The sequence below is a fragment of the Lepus europaeus genome, chromosome 10 (genome assembly GCF_033115175.1).
Source record: "Lepus europaeus isolate LE1 chromosome 10, mLepTim1.pri, whole genome shotgun sequence".
Classification (NCBI taxonomy): Eukaryota; Metazoa; Chordata; class Mammalia; order Lagomorpha; family Leporidae; genus Lepus; species Lepus europaeus.
Window position 1 is genome coordinate 57,054,390 of NC_084836.1, and position 20,566 is coordinate 57,074,955.

At 44.6% G+C, this 20,566-nt stretch overlaps 1 protein-coding gene across 1 annotated transcript in view; it reads left to right on the forward strand.

Moving 5' to 3' along the window:
* Positions 1–20,566, forward strand: part of C10H12orf56 (chromosome 10 C12orf56 homolog) — a 101,155-nt gene that overhangs the window by 51,334 nt on the left and 29,255 nt on the right. Inside the window, 2 exon segments of the mRNA XM_062202086.1 lie at positions 17,567–17,975; positions 19,831–19,904. Of these exon segments, the coding sequence (XP_062058070.1) occupies positions 17,567–17,975; positions 19,831–19,904 (483 nt within the window).

A 20,566-nucleotide genomic window follows, 5' to 3' on the forward strand; every position in this document is an offset into this window, starting at 1 on the left:
TGGAAGATCTCTCTCTGTCATGCTGCCTTTCAAATCAGTCAACCAACCTTGGAAAGAAAGACTTTTACCACCCATATTGGAGTTTCTGGTTGTTTACAGATGTCATTGAATGGTGATGCCCTTCAAAGAAGTAAGGATGTCAGGTAGGAGCAAGCCTGGGTACTGGGTTAGACAGGTTGATTCTGAGGTCCTGGTGGGCCTTTTCTGGGGAGAGTTTCATTGGGCAGTTGCAATTTCAGTCTGGAAGTAAGAGTGACATTTGTTGGTAAATTTAAAGAGGAATTTCCAAGGTTGAAGTATGATACTATTATATACTTTAAGTACCTCTACATTAGAAAGAGGAGGGGAACTTAGGATTCTAAGAGCTGGCTGTGAATGGACACATAGGCAGAGGGAAAATTAATGTGAGAACAGGCATTTGACCTAGAGTAATGATGCCATATTCCATATTAGAGCCATGGGTCTAAGTCCTGACTCCATTCCCAATTTCAGCTTCCTATTAATGTGCACTCTGGGAGGCAGCAGGTAATGGCTTAAGTAGTTGTGTCTCTGTCATCCACATGGAAGACCCGGATTGAGTCCCCAAACACCTGACTTCGACTGTCCCAGCCCAAGCTGTTGTAGGCATTTGGATAGTTCCCATGTGAACCCTTTTCTGTCTGTATTTCTCTTTGTCTCTGTCTCTGTCTTACCCTCTGTCTCTCAAATAAATCAATAATAATACAAGAAAATTAATATGTGTTGTGGGCCCTGAAAAACAGATCATGGCCGATGGGAAATGTCCAAGTTAGAGAAGCATTGTAAATGCCGTCTGGGAGAAGTGAGGCCAGCGTGGGGAGGATTCAGACACCTGTGGGGTGACACGCTGATCTGCTTACGCTGCTAGGAAGGGGCCTTCTCATACCGCCCCTTCCTCCTTCTCATCTTCTCTCACAGTTTGCACAGCAGGACCACAGTCAGCATTATAATCGCCTTTCCTTCAAAACCCAAAGTGGTTTAGGAAGTCTTTTCCCCCCTACTTGGAACACATCTCAATTTGTTTTACAGGATTTTAACCATTTCTCTCATTTTAAAGATTTATTGTATTTATTTGACATACAGAATTACAGAGAGTGAGAGTGAGACACAGAGAGATCTTCCGTCCGTTGGTTCACTCCTCAAATGGCCTCTATGGCCGGGGCTGGGCCAGACTGAAGCCAAAAGCTATGAACTTCTCCCTGGTGTCTCACATGGGAGCAGGGGCCCAAGCGCTTGGGCCATCCTCTGCTGCCTTCTGAGGCCACCAGCAGGGAGCTGGATAGAAAGTTGAGCAACCAGGACATTAACTGGCACCCATATGGGATGCCAGCATTGCAGACAGTGGCTTTACCCACTACGGAGAGGCAGAGTTACAGGGAGAGAGAGAGAGAGAGAGAGAGAGAGAAAGAGAGAGAGAGAGAGGTCTTCCATCTGCTGGTTCACTCCCCAAATGGCTGCAACAGCCAGAGCTGGGCTGATCCAAAGCCAGGAGCCAGGAGCTTCTTCCAGGTCTCCCACGCAGGTGCAAGGGTCCAAGTACTTGGGCCATCCTCTGCTACTTTTTCAAGCCATCAGCAGGGAGTTACATCAGAAGTGAAACATCCTGGACTCCATATGGGATGTGGCACTGCAGGCGGATACTTAACCTACTGTGCCACAGTGTTGGCCCCTATTTCTCTCTCTCTCTCTAATTTTTAAAGATTTTATTTATTTATTTGAGAGGTAGAGCTACAGTCAGTGAGAGGGAAAGACAGAGAGAGGTCTTCCTTCTGTTGGTTCACTCCCCAAAGGACCACCACGGCCAGAGCTGTGCAGATCTGAAGCCAGGAGCCAGGAGCTTCTTCCCGGTCTCACATATGGGTGCAGGGGCCCAAGGACCCGGGCCATCTTCTACTGCTTTCTCAGGCCACAGTAGAGAGCTGGATTGGAAGAGGAGCAGCTGGGAGCAGAACCGGCACCCATATGGGATGCTGGCGCCGCAGGCAGAGGATTAACATACTGCACCATGGTGCCGACCCCTCCCCCCATTTCTCTCTTTTAAAAATATTTACTTATTTATTTGAAAGGTAGAGTGATGGGAGTTGGGGGGGAGAGACTTATTGATTTTCCATCTGTTGATTTACTCCCCAAATGGCTACAACAGCCAGGAGACTGGAACTCTATCCTTGCCTCCCACATGAGTGGCAGAGGCCCATTTTCTACTGCTTTTTCAACATGCACAAGCAGGAAGCTGGATGAGAAGTAGAGCAGCTGAGACTCAAACTGACACCTAAATGGGATGCGATGTTTCAAGCAGTGACTTAACCTGGTGTGCCACACACAGGCCTCTCAATCATTTCTTACATGAAAATAAACTTGTTGTTTTAAATTGTTCCCATGATCCTTTTGAAGCCCCCTCCTAGCTCTAAATGCGCACCAACATCCCTTTCTAATGCTGGTATTGAGGAGGAGACCAACAGCCTGTACAGTTGAATTCTTTCACCAGGGTTTCCCAGTAGGGTGCTATTGACATTTTGTAGGGCACCATTTATGGTCCTGTGGAACAATTCCACACTTTGTGGGAGTTGAGCTTCCCTTGCTAGTATCCGTTAAGTACCAGTAATGTCTCCCATGGGGTGCAGGGCCCAAGCACTTGGGCCATCCTCCACTGCACTCCCTGGCCACAGCAGAGAGCTGGCCTGGAAGAGGGGCAACCGGGACAGGATCGGTGCCCCGACCGGGACTAGAACCCGGTGTGCCGGCGCCGCAAGGCGGAGGATTAGCCTGTTGAGCCACGTGGGAGACCAGGATAAGCACCTGGCTCCTGCCATCGGAACAGCGCGGTGCGCCGGCCGCAGCGCGCTACCGCGGCGGCCATTGGAGGGTGAACCAATGGCAAAAGGAAGACCTTTCTCTCTGTCTCTCTCTCTCACTGTCCACTCTGCCTGTCAAAAAAAAAAAAAAAAAAAAAAAAGTGCCAGTAATGTTTGCTGTTTATTGTGGCAACTAGAAACATTGCTCTACATTTCTTGTGAACCACTCCAGTGGTCCCAATACTCAACACACCTGTCAGGTGGTCCAGTTGGTTTCCATTCCCCCCATCCTGTGTTCTTTCTCCCTTCCCTGTGTGGTCCTATCTCTAACCTTCTCTGGTAAGCACAAAATTTTGTGTTTTTATTGGTTTTATTGTTTGGGTTTGGGTTTTTATCATAGTGTGATAGCTCAATACTGATTTTAAATGGTTACCCCTCTGTGGGACTTCCATTTTAACAAACATCAAAGCTAGCAGCCCTAGGAAAGAATCTCTATTAGTAGAATTTTAGCAGCTTTATTGATGTATAATTGACACACAGTAAATTATACCTGTATGTTGTTCTCCCTACACTGGGGCCTGGAAATTTTTCAAGGTGATAAACTGGGGCAACTGTTGGGTTTCACCATGAATTGCTTCCTGTCTCTCAAAGCTCAGTGTTTTTTTTCCTGATGTCTTAACCTATTTTTCCTACTTCGGTATTTTGTCCAGTTTTTTGGTTGTATCAGGTGGGAGGGTATGTCTGGTTTGTACTATTCCATCTCGGCTGCAAGTGGAAGAAAACCGGTAAAATTTGACACTTACTTCAGTATATATGGACAAGAATTTGGATTGGTATTAGATTCCTCTTGGAAACAGTGATGATTCTGGAATTTCTAAAAGAGGATCTTTGGGGCAAGAGTAGAGGAGTTGAGAGAACCCATTTATTTAGACTGTATACTTATTCAGGATGGCTGGAGACTCCTTTTCCCTTGGCAGGTACAGCTGCATTGTTTTTATGTAGCACATATATTTATTTGTGCTGGTTCACGGGGGAGATGACTGTTGGAAATCCTAGGGGATGAGGGGCAGTGTACATCCCCGTGCCTTGGCTTCTGCTCTTGGAACCTGCTATTTCAGACCTACTCACCAATTCCAGTTCTGGACTAGGTTAATAAAGATAATTTGGAAGCTTAGAAGGACCCTGATTATCAAATATTCATGAATGCCTGAGATTTTGACTTCTACAAAAACAAAAAGCCACACACATCGTTAGAAAATCTTAACAGAGTTCAATATCCAAAACAAAGTTGGTTAGATAAACCAACTGAACACAAAAGCCCATTGATCCCCAAGAACTCTTGCTGTTAGGAATTAAATTGGTCTCAGGGACTTGAATTTGCGGCTAGGAGTCCAAAATCTGAAACACTCATTGCTGCTTCCTAATGTGGTATTGTTGCATTGAGATTAATTACAACCTTTTTTTTTCTGACAGGCAGAGTTAGACAGTGAGAGAGAGAGAGAGACAGAGAGAGAAAGGTCTTCCTTTCTGTTGATTCATCCCCCAAATGGCTGCCACGGCCAGCGCACTGTGCCGATCCGAAGCCAGGAGCCAGGTGCTTATCCTGGTCTCCCATGTGGGTGCAGGGCCCAAGTACTTGAGCCATCCTCCACTGCCTTCCTGGGCCACAGCAGAGAGCTGGACTGGAAGAGGAGCAACCAGGACAGAATCCGGCGCCCCAACTGGGACCAGAACCTGGGGCGCCAGCGCCGCAGGTGGAGGATTAGCCTAGTGAGCCGCGGCACCGGCCATTAATTACAATCTTAACATGTGCTGACTATGTAGGCTATATGAGGAGTCAGCCCAGCTTGGGGGTAGGAGTGGGAATAAAGATGACCTAGAGTAACAGCAAAAATTCAGTTTTCAAGACTGGCCATGTATCAGAGTTTCTCAAGCACTGGTGGAGAGTGCTGACTCTTAGGCTATACTCCAGACTACTGAATCCCCATCTTCAGGGATGTGCTCAGCAATTGGTTTCTGGTCATTTCCTAGATGGTTCTGCTAGCTGGCTACCAAGGTTGGGGAGTTACTGGTTTAGATTTTCTCCACTGACTGGTCTTCTCCTAGATTATTGAGACCCTTGAGGTCTATACCCATAATCTATCCCTAATTGCTAGCTTCTCTCAGTTTCTACTACCAGTACACCCAGTACAAGCCACTGTCATTGTCACCTGTACTCCTGTACCTCTGACCACCCTCCCCAATTCCATTTCCAGTACCTCTCCACCACCTATCTCCCCACCCATCTATTATCCATCCTAAAACCAAAGTGATCTTTTGAAAATGTTCCCTTCTTACTTAAAACCTTTCAACGTCTCCCCCTCCCCCACCTCTCCTCCTCCTCCTCTCCCTCCCTCTCCTTCTCCCTCTCCAAAAGAAAAAAAAATTCAGTGGTGTTCCATTGCACAGCAAATAAAACCTTTTACTGTGTCTGGCCATCCCCGCAAGGCCTGCCCTTTGCTTACTGCTGCAGCTTTATTTCATGCCAGGTCACCTTTCACTCATCATACTGGCCAGAACACCTCAAACCCTTTCTAGCTCAGACCTTTGCACTTCTTTTCCTTTCTTAACATTATCGTTCACCCAGCTCACTCTTTCTCACCCTTCACATCTTATCTGCAATGTCCCCACTGGATTTTACCTGATCATCTGGTCTGAGTTTACCACCTCCAGCAAATACAGGTTTTTTTCCCTAGTGCTCTGTTATTTCATAGCACTTTTTAAAAATTATTTATTTGAAAGTCAGAGTTACAGAGAGAGAGAATCTTCCATATGCTGGTTTACACCCCAGTTGGCTGCAAAGGCTGAGGCAGAACCAGGCGAAGCCAGGGACCAGGATCCTCAGCCAGGTGTCCCATATTGGTGGCAGGGGCTGAAGCACTTGGGCCATCTTTTGCTGCTTTTCTCAGGCCATTAGCAGGGAGTTGGATTGGAAGTGAACCAGTGGTCATGTGGGATGATGATGTCTCAGGCAGCAGTTTTACCCACTGCAACGTTGGCTCCTTCATAGCACTTTTGTTAGCTTTGATTACACATTTGTTGTTTGTAGCCTGCCTTCCCATTAGAATATAAGACCTAGATATTCTTGCATGCTGATAAATTTCTAGTGTTGGCCCAGAGCCTGGGACATAATAGGTGTTTACTATTTGTTGAATAAGTAGCATTCTTTACAACTTAGGCTGGCTTGCATTGTGTAGGCTTACAAGAGTGTGAATTGCTCTGAATCTATATAATAACAAACCATGTTTTGAAGAGGCTGATTTACTTTCACTGTTGTGGTTTATGAACTTCTTGGAGGAGGATTCTCTGCCTTGGTAGGAGCTTTGAGAGAAAGGCACTTCCAGTGACAGCCATCTGCATGCTTCCAGAATTACTAGTCTTCATTGCACATTTTGGCATATAATTACCAGAATCTTCCAGCATGCTCTGATGATCTCATTGTTTTCCTGCAATTTAGGAAAGTAAAGGAGTTTTCTAATGAATGTTTTCAGTAGTTATTTTGGTTATTGTTGGAAGTTAGAACTCTGTGAAAGTATGTTGAAATCCAGCTTAGGGCAAATGGGGAATTTATTGAAATTACTAAGGCATGTCATTTAACAGATGGATAGACTGATACAGAGATAGATGTCAATCTAACTATCTACCTAAACTGGCATACTCTGATCCCTGGGCTCTGGGCTCCATTTGAGGTTGTACCATAGTGAGCAAGACTAAACCACGAGAATGTAGGAATGGTAAGAGTGAGGCTAGGAACCAGGGGCCTGAGTGTCAGGGAACTCTGTCTCTGATACTTGTGTGTCAGCTTCATTTTCTGTTGTTGAATCCTGCATCCTCCAGGGTATGGTAGACCATCTCCACTTGTCTCAAAGTCACATTTTACAGCTCCAACCACTAGACAAAGGCTAACTGAAACACTTTCTTACATCAAATTTTAAAAATCCTGGAGAAGGCCTCTGACTTCCCAGCTTGAATAAATGGTTCACTAATGAACAACACTCACCACTGCCAAAGCATCAGGGGCTTTAAAAACAGGGCAGCTTCTGGGTGTTCCACACAGAAGGGAGGGGAGGGGTAGCTAACAAATAAAGGTAAGGAGGGAACTCTCACAGTTTTCAAGCACTGTCGTCTGTGTAATTAAACATTTGAATCAGAATTAGAAAACACTAATTAAGGGATGAAAGTGTGCTGTCATATACAGAGCTTTGAAACACCTCCTTGGTGTGAAGTTTTAGGCCTAATTATGAGAAGCCCCAGGTCATAAGGAGGATGCTGTTATCTTGGGACACCAGACTTACATAAGTATGCTTACTTTTCAAGGTAGTAGTAAACAACAGGGCTTGAAACACCTGAGGGATAGGAAACAGACCAGTGATCGCTGATAATGAGATCGGTATTTAGGGTATTTAGGGTAGCTCTTCATTAGTGCACAGTTTTGTGTATTCATAGACATTTCATAGGAGGAAACACAAGTGGGTATTTCAACAAAATAATTTTTTAGGAGAAAATGTCTTGTGACTTAAGAGTTTCCTAAAGGTACTGTTTGAGAGTATTAAAAATATAGAGGAATATTGAAACTAGTAGTGCCAGCACTATATAAATTTAATTAACTTCACTTTGAATAATACAAGGGGAAAAATAACAGTGACAATGCTTAGCTTTAGTCTGGGTCTGCTAAGTCCATATTTTCTAGGTTGAATTTTTTAAAAGATACTATTGTTTTTGTTTATTTTTAAAACAATTATTTTACTTTCCATTTTATTTATTTATTTAAAAGATAGGGAGAGATCTTTCATCCATTGGTTTATTCCCTAAATGCCTGCAATGACCGGAGCCATGTCAGGCCAAAGCCAGGAGCTGGGAACTCCATCTAAGTCTCCCACATGGGTGGCAGAGTCCCAAGTACTTGAGCTGTCACCTGCTGCTTCCCAGGGTACACACTGGAAGGAAGCTAGCATTGGAAGCAGTACTGAGATTTGAACCCAGACTTTTTTTTTTTTTTTTTTTTTTTTGACAGGCAGAGTGGACAGTGAGAGACAGAGAGAAAGGTCTTCCTTTTTCCGTTGGTTCACCCACAATGGCTGCTGCGGCCGGCGCACTGCGCTGATCCGAAGCAAGGAGCCAGGTACTTCCCCTGGTCTCCCATGCGGGTGCAGGGCCCAAGTACTTGGGCCATCCTCCACTGCCTTCCCCGGGCCACAGCAGAGAGCTGGCCTGGAATAGGAGCAACCGGGACAGAATCCGGCGTCCCGACTGGGACTAGAACCTGGTGTGCTGGCGCCACAAGGTGGAGGATTAGCCTATTGAGCCGCAGCACTGGCCTGAACCCAGACATTTTGATAGAAGATCTGAGACCTCATGTGGTATCTGCACCAAATGCCTACCCCCCAGGGTAGATTTTGATCTTAATTTATGTGAATCTGTAGTCCTTAATGGTAATTAGCTAAAGAAAGTTTGAAAGCAGTTTATATATATTTATATATATAGAGAGAAATTCGTATGTATGAGAAATATATATTTTATGTACATATACATGGGGTGTGTGAATGTGTGTGTGTGTCCATCTGCTGGTTCACTTCACTCACTAAATGGCCAGAATGTGAAGTGACAATACTTAGCTTTAGTCTGGGTCTACTAAGTCCATATTTTCTAGGTTGAATTTTTAAAAAGATACTATTGCTTTTATCTATTTTTAGAACAATTATTTTGCTTTCCATTTTATTTATTTATTTTCATTTATTTAAAAGGTAGGGAGAGATCCATTGGTTTACTCCCTAAATGCCTGCAATGTCTTGGCTAGGCCATGCCAAAGCCAGGAGCCTAGAACTCCATCCAGGTCTCCCAGAGGTGTGGCAGGGATCCAAGCCCTTGGACCATCTTCTGCTGCCTTCCTAGGCATATTAATAGGAAGCTGGAGTCAAAGTGGCACTCATGGGATGCCAGTGTCACAGGCAGCTTAACCTGTTGAACCACAACTCCAGCCCCTTCCTGAAAGTAGGTTTTCTAAACACAGTACATGGCAAATACAGAGATAAACTTGTGGAAAGGTCTTTGTTTAATTTTTTAAGGTTTATTCATTTATTTGAAGGGCCAAGTAAGAGAGAGAGAGAGAGCACGCACTATCGTTCATCCACTGGTTTACTCCTGAAATGCCTGTAACAGCCTGGGGCAGCCCAGGCTGAAGACAGGAATCCTGGAATCCAGAACTCCATCTGGTTCTCCTACATGGATGGCAAGAATATAAGTACTTGGACCATTGTCCACTGTTTCCCAGGCACATTAGCAGGAAGCTGGGTTGGAAGTAGAGGAGCCAAGACTGAAAACTTTACTCTGATATGGGATGTGGATGTCCCCAAGTGGTGGCATAACACACTGTGCTACAGTGACCACCCCAGCTGATCTCTTAAATAAACAGAATTTACAGCTGACCAACTTGGTGTTCTTAAGAACTTAGAATGTATACACTTATTTGTACATCTTAGAAAAATGGAAGGAGAAAAACCTAAGAAAGTGAAGCTTACATTTTTCTCTAACAAGACGGATTTCTTGGTTGAATGTAGGAAAAGAGAGCTGTGATATTTTTCTCTACATAGTAAGTACACATGCAGGCTCTGGAGTCACACTGACTGACTTGAATCCTGACTGCTTTGTGGTGACTGTTTTCCCAGGCTTCACTCTTTCATAGGTGGGATGTAATACTCATATCATTACTTTCCAGCTCATAGTAATACTTACCAGACAGGGTGATACATAAGGGCTCACTCATGTAGATGTAAAGTGCTTACACTCTATGCATCGTTTAATGACACCTTACTGAATCTCTGTTCTTCTGTTACTGTTGATTACTGATTTGACAGTCACCAAGTCAGCATCCTTAGAATCAAGGCCTGGGGTAGATTGACTATCCTCTTTTTCTACTCTCACTTAGTATTGGGGCCTGGCATAGCAGGTAAAACCACTGTCTGCAACTCCACCATGCTGTATGCGTGCCAGTTTGTGTCCTGGCTGCTCCACTTCCAGTCCAGCTCCCTGCTAATGTCCTGGGAAAAGCAGCAGAGGATAGTCCAAGTGCTTGGGCCCTTGCCACCCACGTGGGAGACCTAGATGAAGCTCCTGGCTCCTGGCTTCCACTAGGCCCAGCCCAGGTCGTTGTAGCCATCCAGGGAATGAACCAGTGGATGGAGAATTTGTCTCTCTAACTCTGACTTTCAAAATCAATCAATCAATAAATAAATAAATAAATAAATATTTTTGTTAAAAAAATCACTATACAGCCAGCGCCGTTGCTCAACAGGCTAATCCTCCGCCTAGCGATGCCAGCACACCGGGTTCTAGTCCCGGTCGAGGCGCCGGATTCTGTCCCGGTTGCCCCTCTTCCAGTCCAGCTCTCTGCTGTGGCCCAGGAGTGCAGTGGAGGATGGCCCAAGTCCTTGGGCCCTGCACCCCATGGGAGACCAGGAGAAGCACCTGGCTCCTGCCTTCGGATCAGCGCTGTGCGCCAGCTGCAGCGTGCCGGCCGCGGCGGCCATTGGAGGGTGAACCAATGGCAAAGGAAGACCTTTCTCTCTGTGTCTCTCTCTCACTGTCCACTCTGCCTGTCAAAAAAAAAAAAAAAATCACTATACTACTTTAAAAAAAGAAATATGCTGTTGTGCAATAATATGGCATAAGGTGTCACCTGTATTAGTTTTCTAAGAATTTTTTTAAAGATTTATTTCTTTATTTGAAAGGCAGAGTTACAGAGAGGCAGAGGCAAAGAGAGAGAGAGGTCTTCCATCTGCTGGCTCACTCCCCAGATGGCTACAATGGCTGGAGCTGTGCCGATCTGAAGCCAGGAACCAGGAGCTTCTTCTGGGTCTCCCATGCTGGTGAAGGGGCCCAAGGTCCTGGGCCATCTTTCACTGCTTTCCCAGGCCACAGCAGAGAAGGATTGGAAGTAGAGCAGCTGGTACTCGAATCAGGGCCCACATGGGGTGCCAGCACTGTAGGCAGTGTCTCCACATGCTACGCCACAACTCTGGCCCCTCTAAGAATTTTTTATGCAATGGGTTGTTCTAATTCTACTAGAGAAGCAAGTCCTATGTTTACGTAAATATACAATGTGTATAAGCGCATGAATCCAGGGTGTTTAGAAATTCAAGAGAAAAGATTCAAGATCTCCAACTTTTTTGCTTTTTAGGTTTATTTATTTATTTGAAAGGCAGAGTGACAGAAAGAGGAGACAGAGAAAGAGGTCTTCCATATGCTAGTTCACTCTCCAAATGCCTCAACAGCTGGGACTGGCCAGCCCAAAGCCAGAAGCCATAACTCTATCCCTGTCTCCAATGGGGGAAGAGTATTTGAGCCATCATCTACTGTCTTCCAGGTATAGTAGCAGGAAGCTGGATCAGAAACAGAGAGGAGCAACAAGGTACCATCTTTTTTTTTTGACAGGTAGAGTTAGACACAGAGAGAGAGAGAGAGAGAGAGAGAGGTCTTCCTTCTGTTGGTTCACCCCCCAAATGGCCACTATGGCCGGTGTGCTGCGCAGATCCGAAGCCAAGAGCCAGGTGCTTCCTCCCAGTCCCCCATGCAGGTGCAGGGCCCAAGCACTTGGGCCATCCTCCACTGCCCTCCCAGGCCACAGCAGAGAGTTGGACTGAAAGAGGAGCAATTGGAACAGAACCGGCGCCCCAACTGGGACTAGTACCCGGAGTACAGGCACCACAGGCGGAGGATTAGCCTAGTGAGCCGCAGTGCTAGCCCAAGGTACCAATCTTGGGACCAGAGACAGGACCCAGCAGTGCCTTGGTCTTGAACTTCTCAGCCTCTGAAAGTATGAGATAATAAATTTCTGTTCTTTATAAGTTACCCAATCTGGGGCAGGCATTTAACCTAGCAGTTAAGGTACCAGTTAAGATACCCGTGTCTTATGTGGGGCTGCCTGGGCTTCATACCTGGCTCCAGCTTCCAATTTCTGCTTCGTGCCAGTGCAGACGCTGGAAAGCAGTGGTAGTGGCCTGAGCAACAGGGTTCCAGCCAGCCACATGGAAGATGTGAATGGAGTTTCTGGCTCCTGGCCTTTCCTGGCCCAATCTCAACTGTTGCAGGCATTTTGATGGTGAACCAGTGGATAGTAGCTCTCTCATTGTGTTTCTTTGTTCCTTCTCCTCTGTGCTTTCTGCTTTTCAGATGAAAAACAACAACAAAAACACACCCAGTGTGGAAGTACAAATTGGACTAAAATATAAGTTCTTTTTTTTCTAATTGTTTCCAAAAATTGTAAACATCCTGGGTAAGGATGGAGATTTTCTTTCTCTTATAAGTACCACATCTCTATAACAATGGGGCAATCTATGATGTGTATAAAAATTCAGAAGATAAATAATAAATAATTGTTTAGTAATAGGACAAGGTCTTAGGTAGAATCCAGTTACTACATTAATGAAAGTATTCTCCAAGGAGTTAATGTTTGCTTACTTGAGAGCATGCTTATGATATTTATTGTAACCCCTACCTGGGAGCTTAACACCCTGTACTCAGTGTTGAGTATTTACAGTGTCTCCACTATTACCTAAGAGAAATTGTTTTGTAATGACATCATAACTGGCATGTGTGTATTATTAGTAAGTTAGAAATGGTTTCTGGGTACAACAGTTAAGACCCTACTGTGGATCCTCACATCCCATGTTAGAGTACCTGGGTTCAAGTCCCAGATCTCCAGACTCCAGCTTCCTGCTAATGTGCACCCTGCGAAGCAGCAGGATGGATCAGAGAGGTGGGTCCTGCCATCCCCTTGTGAGACCTGGATTGAGTTCCTGGATCCTGGCATTATCTGGGTCCAGTTCTGGCTTTTGAGCTCATTTGGGAAGTGAACCAGCAGATAGGAGATCTCTGTCTTTCAAATAAAATATTTTAAAATGGTTGCTGCCTGAATTTTAAACAAATAATGTTCTGTTTCAACCAGGAATTTCTTCTAAGTCTCCCATGTGGGTACAGGGGCCCAGGCATTTGGGCCGTCTTCTGTTGCTTTCCCAGGCACATTAGCAGCGAGCTGGATTGGGAGTGGAACAGCCAGGACCCAAACAGCTGCCCATATGGGATGCCGGCACTGCAGCTGGAGGCTTAACTTTCCTAACAGCGCTGGCCCCCGCTTTTGATTTCTTGTGTTCTCTTTCTAGCTTCTCTTTTCTCCTTTGTGGCTTGATTTTCCTCAGAAATAATGTGACTAGCTTGTTAGAAAACCACTTGACTTTGAGCAACCTAGTCCTGCAAATATGAAGTTTGCAAATGTGCAAATTCATTATTTTGGAACTCTTGCTCTTTAATTGGACAATAAGGGAAGTATTGAATTTCACCTTAAGAAAGCAGCTTAATGAGTTCCCTTGCTTAACTGGTGAAGATATAATGCTCATGATATATTCATTTATGCTGTCAAAAAATCCATTTTAGAAACCTGTTTTTAAAAAGATTTTATTTATCTTTTTAAGTTGACATAAAATTATGCATACTTATAGTATATAACATGATGTTTTGAAATGTATACAGCATAGAATGGCTAAATCTAGCTAATTAGCAAAATATATTACCTAATATTTTTATGTGTTGTATACAGTGAGAAGAAACCCCCCCTTTTAAAAATATTTATTTATTTATTTGAAAGGAAGAATTACAGAGAGGCAGAGGCAGAGAGAGAGAGAGAGATCTTCCATCCTCTGGTTCACTCTCCAAATGAACGCTGAGATAATATGAAGCTAGGATCCAGGAGCTTCTTCTGGGTTTCCCACGTGGGTACAAAGGCCGAAGGACTTGGGCCATCTTCTACTGCTTTCCCAGGCACATTATCAGGGAGCTGGATCAGAAGTGGAGCAGCTCGGACTTGAACTGCGACCCATATGGGATGCTGGCACTGTAGGAAGCAGCTTTACTTACATTGCCCCAGGACTGGCCCCAAGAAATCCTTTTTAACTCTCCAAAATAACTTTTTTTGGCACAACAGAGAAAATAAAAGTTACTTAAAGTGAGACTTTAACATTTCCTGAAATCATTCTCACTGAACTTTCATATGAAACGTGTTCTGTATAGAACATTTTAACATAAAGCCATAACATCACATATCATTATCTGTGCACTCTGGTTATTTAATTTTCTTCAATTTACATAGCAAAAATTCTAGAAAGTATCATTTGCAAGAATAAAAATACATATATTTTTTCAAAGAGGTATTTTCATTCATTTCTGATCTAGACATATTAACTGTGTTAGTCAGTTCAGGCTAACGTAACACCACAGACTGGGTGGCTCATGAACATCAGAAATTTATTTGTCACAGTTCTGGAGGATGGAAGTCTGAAATTAGAATGCCAGTGTGGTCAAGTTCTGGTGAGGACCCTTTTCTGGGTTGCAGACTGCCAACTTCTTGTTATATCTCACGTAACAGAAAGAGGGTAAGGGAAGTGTCTGAAGTCTCCTTTATAAGGACCCTAATCCTTCTCAAAAGCCTACCTTCTTTTTTTTTTTTTTTTTTTTGACAGGCAGAGTGGACAGTGAGAGAGAGACACAGAGAGAAAGGTCTTCCTTTGCCATTGGTTCACCCTCCAATGGCCGCTGCAGCCGGCGTGCTGCGGCCGGCGCACCGCGCTGATCCGTAGGCAGGAGCCAGGTGCTTCCCCTGGTCTCCCATGGGGTGCAGGGCCCAAGGACTTGGGCCATCCTCCACTGCACTCCCAGGCCACAGCAGAGAGCTGGCCTGGAAGAGGGGCAACCGAGACAGAATCCGGTGCCCCGACCAGAACTAGAACCCGGTGTGCCGGCACCGCTAGGCGGAGGATTAACCTGTTGAGCCATGGCGCCGGCTAGCCTACCTTCTAATACCATCACATTGGAGGTTAGGATATGAACACCTGAATTTGGAGGTGACACAAGTATTCAGTCTATAATATTCATTTATCTAAAAATCCTAGTGTGAGCATCCTATATTCTTAGACACTTTAATAACACTGTTATGTACATGTAGAACCTTATGAACTAGTTGATATCCAGTAATTATTGTGCATTATAAACAATAATACATCCAGTCACATACTAATACCTGGCTATGCCATGTGTCATCCCACAGGTCCTGTGTTTCTCTTCTAGACTACAGTCTAAAACCACAATGTTGGGGTCGGTGCCATGGCTCCCTTGGTTAACCCTCCGCCTGCCGTGCCAGCATCCCATATGGGCACCAGGTTCTAATCCCGGTTGCTTCTCTTCCAGTCCAGCTCTCTGCTGTGGCCTGGGAGGGCAGTGGAGGATGGCCCAAGTGCTTGGGCCCCTGCACCCACATGGGAGACCGGGAAGAAACACCTGGCTCCTGGATTCGGATTGGCACAGCGCCGGCCGTAGCAGCCATTTGGGGGTGAATCAATGGAGAGAAATTTCTCTCTCTCTCTCTCTCTCACTGTCTAACTCTATCTGTCAAAAAAAAAAAAAACAACAACAAACAAACAAAAAAACAACAATGTCAGCTTGCATAGTGCACACTCCTAAGCCTGAGGGCTTAGCAAAAGGGAAGGGAGAACTTGGATGAAAGACCTGGAGTGACCACTGCTCTGTGTGAGTGCGTGTGTGTGCACACAACTGGAAGGTCAGTGGAGAAGGGAGCTGGAGATGGGAATTCAGCATTTTTGATAGCGCTGTACAGATAGTACATGAATTTTATGTATATTTAAAATTAACTGAAGGGATAATAAAAGCCAAGTGGAACTTCTAATCTTATGGAACCTCAACTCAAGGCTATACAGGGTGATAGCAATAGCTAGTTAGTTCCTATTGTTTCCAGAATTACATATACATTCCTTGTATTTTCTTCAATCTTTACAGAAACTCTGAGATTGTGCTATGGTCATTCCTATTTTTAAATGAAGAAATCAAAGTTTAGGTCAAGTAAGGTGTCAAAAGACAAAATTAACACAAACTTAGTTTAGATGTCTGTTAAGTTAAACTAAATTTGACCCAAGGGTGCTTTTGTACCTCAGTTCTTACCTAATGAACTACAGCCTAGTCCAGTATATAAACTGACTGAAAGCCTATCCTCAGAATATATACTTGTCCAATAAATAACCTAATCTTGCAGCAGCTGAGCCTCCATCAATCACAGGCAGCCAAGTGAAGTCACATAAGGCAAAATGCCCGTCTGTAATTCACCAAGCTATCTTCGCCTTCCATCTTCTGTCCTCACTTGCTGCCTGACCACATCACAGGTCGGAGTTCTCTGAACCTGTGCTGGTTCTCCAAGCATCCCAGTTTGCAAATGGTTCTTTGCTCAGTTAAACTGTGTTAAATTTAACTTGTCTAAGGTTCTTTGAACACACCTAATTGGGTTTATAGGTGATTCTGGAATGTTTGTGATTCTAAAATCAGGCAATGCTTCATTCTGTAGAATAGCATGAATGTTCTGATGTTCTGATCAGATGAGGTTAGATTTATAGGCAGAAAGCAGAAACAGAGACAAAAAATGAATCGGTCATTTCAAAGGTGCTTTCCTTGTCTGGTTAAAATATAGTGGATTTTCTCCTTATTCCAACTCAGGCTGACTGATATCTCCTGTCTTGTTTTTGTTTTTGGAAACTAACCCAGGTCAAATTTCAGCCTGATTGGTGGCATTAGCTTAAGTGACTCCTTAGTGGTGTGGTGTGGTGTGGTGTGGTCTCGTTGTTAGGGTCTAGTGCAGTCGGCTGGTCCAAGGTAATGGCCTCTGTAAACTTTATGTAACAAAGGTCACATACCTACCAGGGCAAAGGTAGGAATTTGAATCTGATCCAGCTCTGCAGTGTTTTAGCTTCACTACCTTGCTTCTTGTACAGCAAAATAGAGAATACACTTAGTGAGCTGAAGAGAATAGATGCTAAAGAGATGTGACACAGCATTGATTCTAGGAAAAGTGCCAGTGCTACTGGGATGATATGGGGTACATTAGATAATTAGCTAGATGTTGAAGAAAATACCATTTAAGCACCTCTTTTTATATCTTTAAAAACGTTTTCATTTATTTGAAAGCAGAGCAACAGAGGGAGAGAGAAATCTTCCATTTGCTGGTTTACTCTCCAAATGCTCATGATGGCTAGGGGTAGGTCAGGTCAAAGCCAGGAGCCCAGAACTCCATCATGGTCTCTCACTTGGGTGGCAGGGACCTAAGTACTTGAACCACCATCTGCAGCCACTCGGGGTGTGCATCAGCTGGAAACTGGATCAGAAGTGTACATGGAATTCAAATCCTGGCACTCCAGTATAGGATATAGGCGTCTTAATTGGTAGCTTAACTGCTGTACCACAGTGCCCACCCCTATATCTCTATGAACATTTTTTTCTTTATAGGATCTAATAGCAGTTACACAATTGAAGGGCAACCTGATTTCAAAATTGGACTGAAAAGTCCTTTCTGTGGAAATTTTGGGGCTCTATGAAGAATTGCACCATGCTTCCAAAATGAAAAGTGCTTCTTCATATGACATTGGATAGAGTTTTATTTTTGAAAGAAAAAAATATATTCTGGAGGATTGCCGTGCCATACTTTTCCTAGTCAGTGGGTAGTAGCAAGTGAGGTTAAATCACTCCCTCCTCTTGACAAGCATTCCATTTACAAGTATGTGAAAACATTTGCTTTCAGAGTCTGAAACTGCTGCATTGGGCTATGGGGCTCTCTGCTCCTTACTGTTCAATTCTAAATGTCACATTTAACACTAATTTCTACCTGACAGGTACTGCCTGGAGAGCAGCACGCCGTCCAAGGACTCAACTCTCTGTCCTTCCCCAAACTTCAAGAAGCTGTCCCTTCGTGGCCAAGGTGCCTTTCAACCCTTGCCTTCTCCCTCCAGGAGGAGCTGTCAGTCCACACCAGCTACTGGCAAGGCCATCAGCAAGACTTCTTGCACCACAAACACAAAAAAACCCCAAGACTTTGCAGCTCACAAAGATTCTGTATGTGAAATCCCTTTCAAGTGCAATGGGAACAAAAATGAGTTTTATTTAGAAAATTCCCTCCTAACATCCCCTTTACAGAGCAGCACAAACCTGGAGAAAAAGGAGTTGGAACTTCATTTGTACATTATTTCTACCACCTCATCTATCTTTCTCCACTTAAAAAGTTCATGGAACAATTATATTATTGTAAGTGCCTTCATAAGTTAGCCTTGACCTGAGTTTTTGTTTTGTTTAATGACAAATGTGTCTTTCCTGCTCAACTTCCCCATTTTGGAAATTTAGTCTTGAGATTTAATAATATTGTGAAAGACAAATGCATTGGGCAATTATGGTTTGCTTTTATTCAGGCTATTGCAAAATAGAGAAAATGTGCATTAACAGGGAGTGATTTTTTTTTTTTGACAGGCAGAGTTAGACAGTGAGAGAGAGAGAGAGAGACAAAGGTCTTCCTTCCGTTGGTTCACCCCCCAAAAGGCTACTATGGCCGGCGTGCTGCGCCAATCCGAAGCCAGGAGCCAGGAGCTTCCTCCTGGTCTCCCACATGGGTACAGGGGCCCAAGGACTTGGGCCATCCTCCACTGCCTTCCCAGGCCACAGCAGAGAGCTGGACTGGAAGAAGAGCAACAGAATCCTGCTGGACTGGAAGAAGAGCAACAGAATCCAACCGGGATTAGAACCTGGTGTGCTAGGCCGGCGCCACGGCTCACTAGGCTAATCCTCCGCCTTGCGGCGCCGGCACCCAGGGTTCTAGTCCCGGTCGGGGTACCGATCCTGTCCCGGTTGCCCCTCTTCCAGGCCAGCTCTCTGCTGTGGCCAGGGAGTGCAGTGGAGGATGGCCCAAGTCCTTGGGCCCTGCACCCCATGGGAGACCAGGAGAAGCACCTGGCTCCTGCCAGCCGTGGCGGCCATTGGAGGGTGAACCAACGGCAAGAGGAAGACCTTTCTCTCTGTCTCTCTCTCACTGTCCACTCTGCCTGTCAAAAATTAAAAAATAAATAAATTAATTAATTAAAAAAAAAAAAGAACCTGGTGTGCTGGCGCCGCAGGCGGAGGATTAGCCTAGTGAGCCGCGGCACGGCCGGGAGTGGGGTTTTGAAGAGGCAGGAAGACAAGAGACAAGATGGCCATAGTGTGTCTCATGGGAGTCATCAGGAAGATGGAGACAGACCGTGGAACATTTGTGAGTAGGGTGTCTTCTGCAGTTAGAGGGAGTGACAGGAAAATTTCAAATTTCTAATTGTCAGTGTGTTTTTGTATTTCTTAGCTGTACTACCAACAGTAGGTTAATGGAAATCATTGTTTTAGGAGCCGATAACTTTATCTAGAGGTAACTAGTTTAAGTTCCTTGGTTTATAAAATGCAGAGACTGAAACACAACAATTTTTAAAGGCTTATTTTATTTATTATTTGAAGGGCAGGCTAACTGAAAGAGACAGACAAAGAAGTCTTCCATCTGCTTGTTCACTACCCAAATGGCCACAACAGCCTGGGCTGGGCCAGTCCCAACCTAAGAGCCAGGAACTCATATGGGTCTCCCACATGGGTGGCAGATACACAAATACTTGTGCCATCTTCTGCTGTCCTCCCAGGCAGATACTTCAAAAAGTTCATGAAAATAGAATTAAAAGATAAGTTTATTTTAATGCAAAAGATTTTGAAATCCATGCATAGTGTTTTTCCTCATAAACTTTTCAAAGACCCCGGTAGGCATGGATTTCAAATTTTTTTGCACCAAAATAAACATACTTTAACAAATTTATAATTTTTTATTTGAAAGAGAGACTGAGACAGATAGTAGGCAGAGAGCACCCCTCAGCTGGTTCATTCCACAAATGGCCACAATGGCCATGGCAGGGCCAGGACAAAGTCAGGTGGTGCTCAAAAGGGATACCAGTATCACAGGAAGTGGCTTAACCTGCTGTGCCACAACACCAGCCCCTGTCGTGAGCCTTCTACCCTTGTATATGATATGACTAAAGGCAGGGGGAATTGATTGTCAGTAAGCAAAGATTCTAAAGCTTCCCTTTTGGTCCTCTTGCAGAAAGCTACTCTTTTACAAGATCCCATGTACGCTAGTGAGCTCATTCCTGCTATTGGAAGTCCGAAGCCATATAGGTAAGGTGTGAAGGGATGAGAGAATTGCATTGGGGCGTTTTTCTTTTCTCTTCGCCTCTCCTAACTGTACTGTGTGTGGCCATCACATTTGTGCCTCTATTGCCGCCCTCCTCCCTGAGTTAGGCCTGCAAACCCAGGCAGCTGCTGGATATTAGTTACTTCTCATGTATCACAAACAGCCGGAAAGCACATTCGAGAGAGAACTCAGCCTCTTCCATCTGTGAACTGACCTTCCTCTTGTGCTTCCCAGTACAGAGAATGATGTTGTTATCCTCAGATCACCTAAGCTGGAGTCCCATTTTCCCTCTATCCAGCCAGTCACCATATGCTTTTAATGTATCTGGATAACATCTACTTCTTTCCTCTGCCCCTTGTGCAGGCCCAGTGATCTCCCTTCTGGGCCTCTACAGTACTTTCCTAGCTGGTCTCTCTGCCTTTTATTCTTTCCCCTCTCTTGCCTGTTCTCCATTGCAAATCTGATCCTGAAACACCTTCCTGAAGGCTTTTGAATGGTTCCCCATTGCCCGTAGAGGAAAGTCTAAACTCTAACAGCTTATTAAGAAGTTCATGTCTCTTTTAATTTTCCCATCCTCAATTATCATAGTTCCCTTTCTCTGGCCCTAAGCTCCTGCTCCAAATGCATCAACTCTACTCTCTTTCCC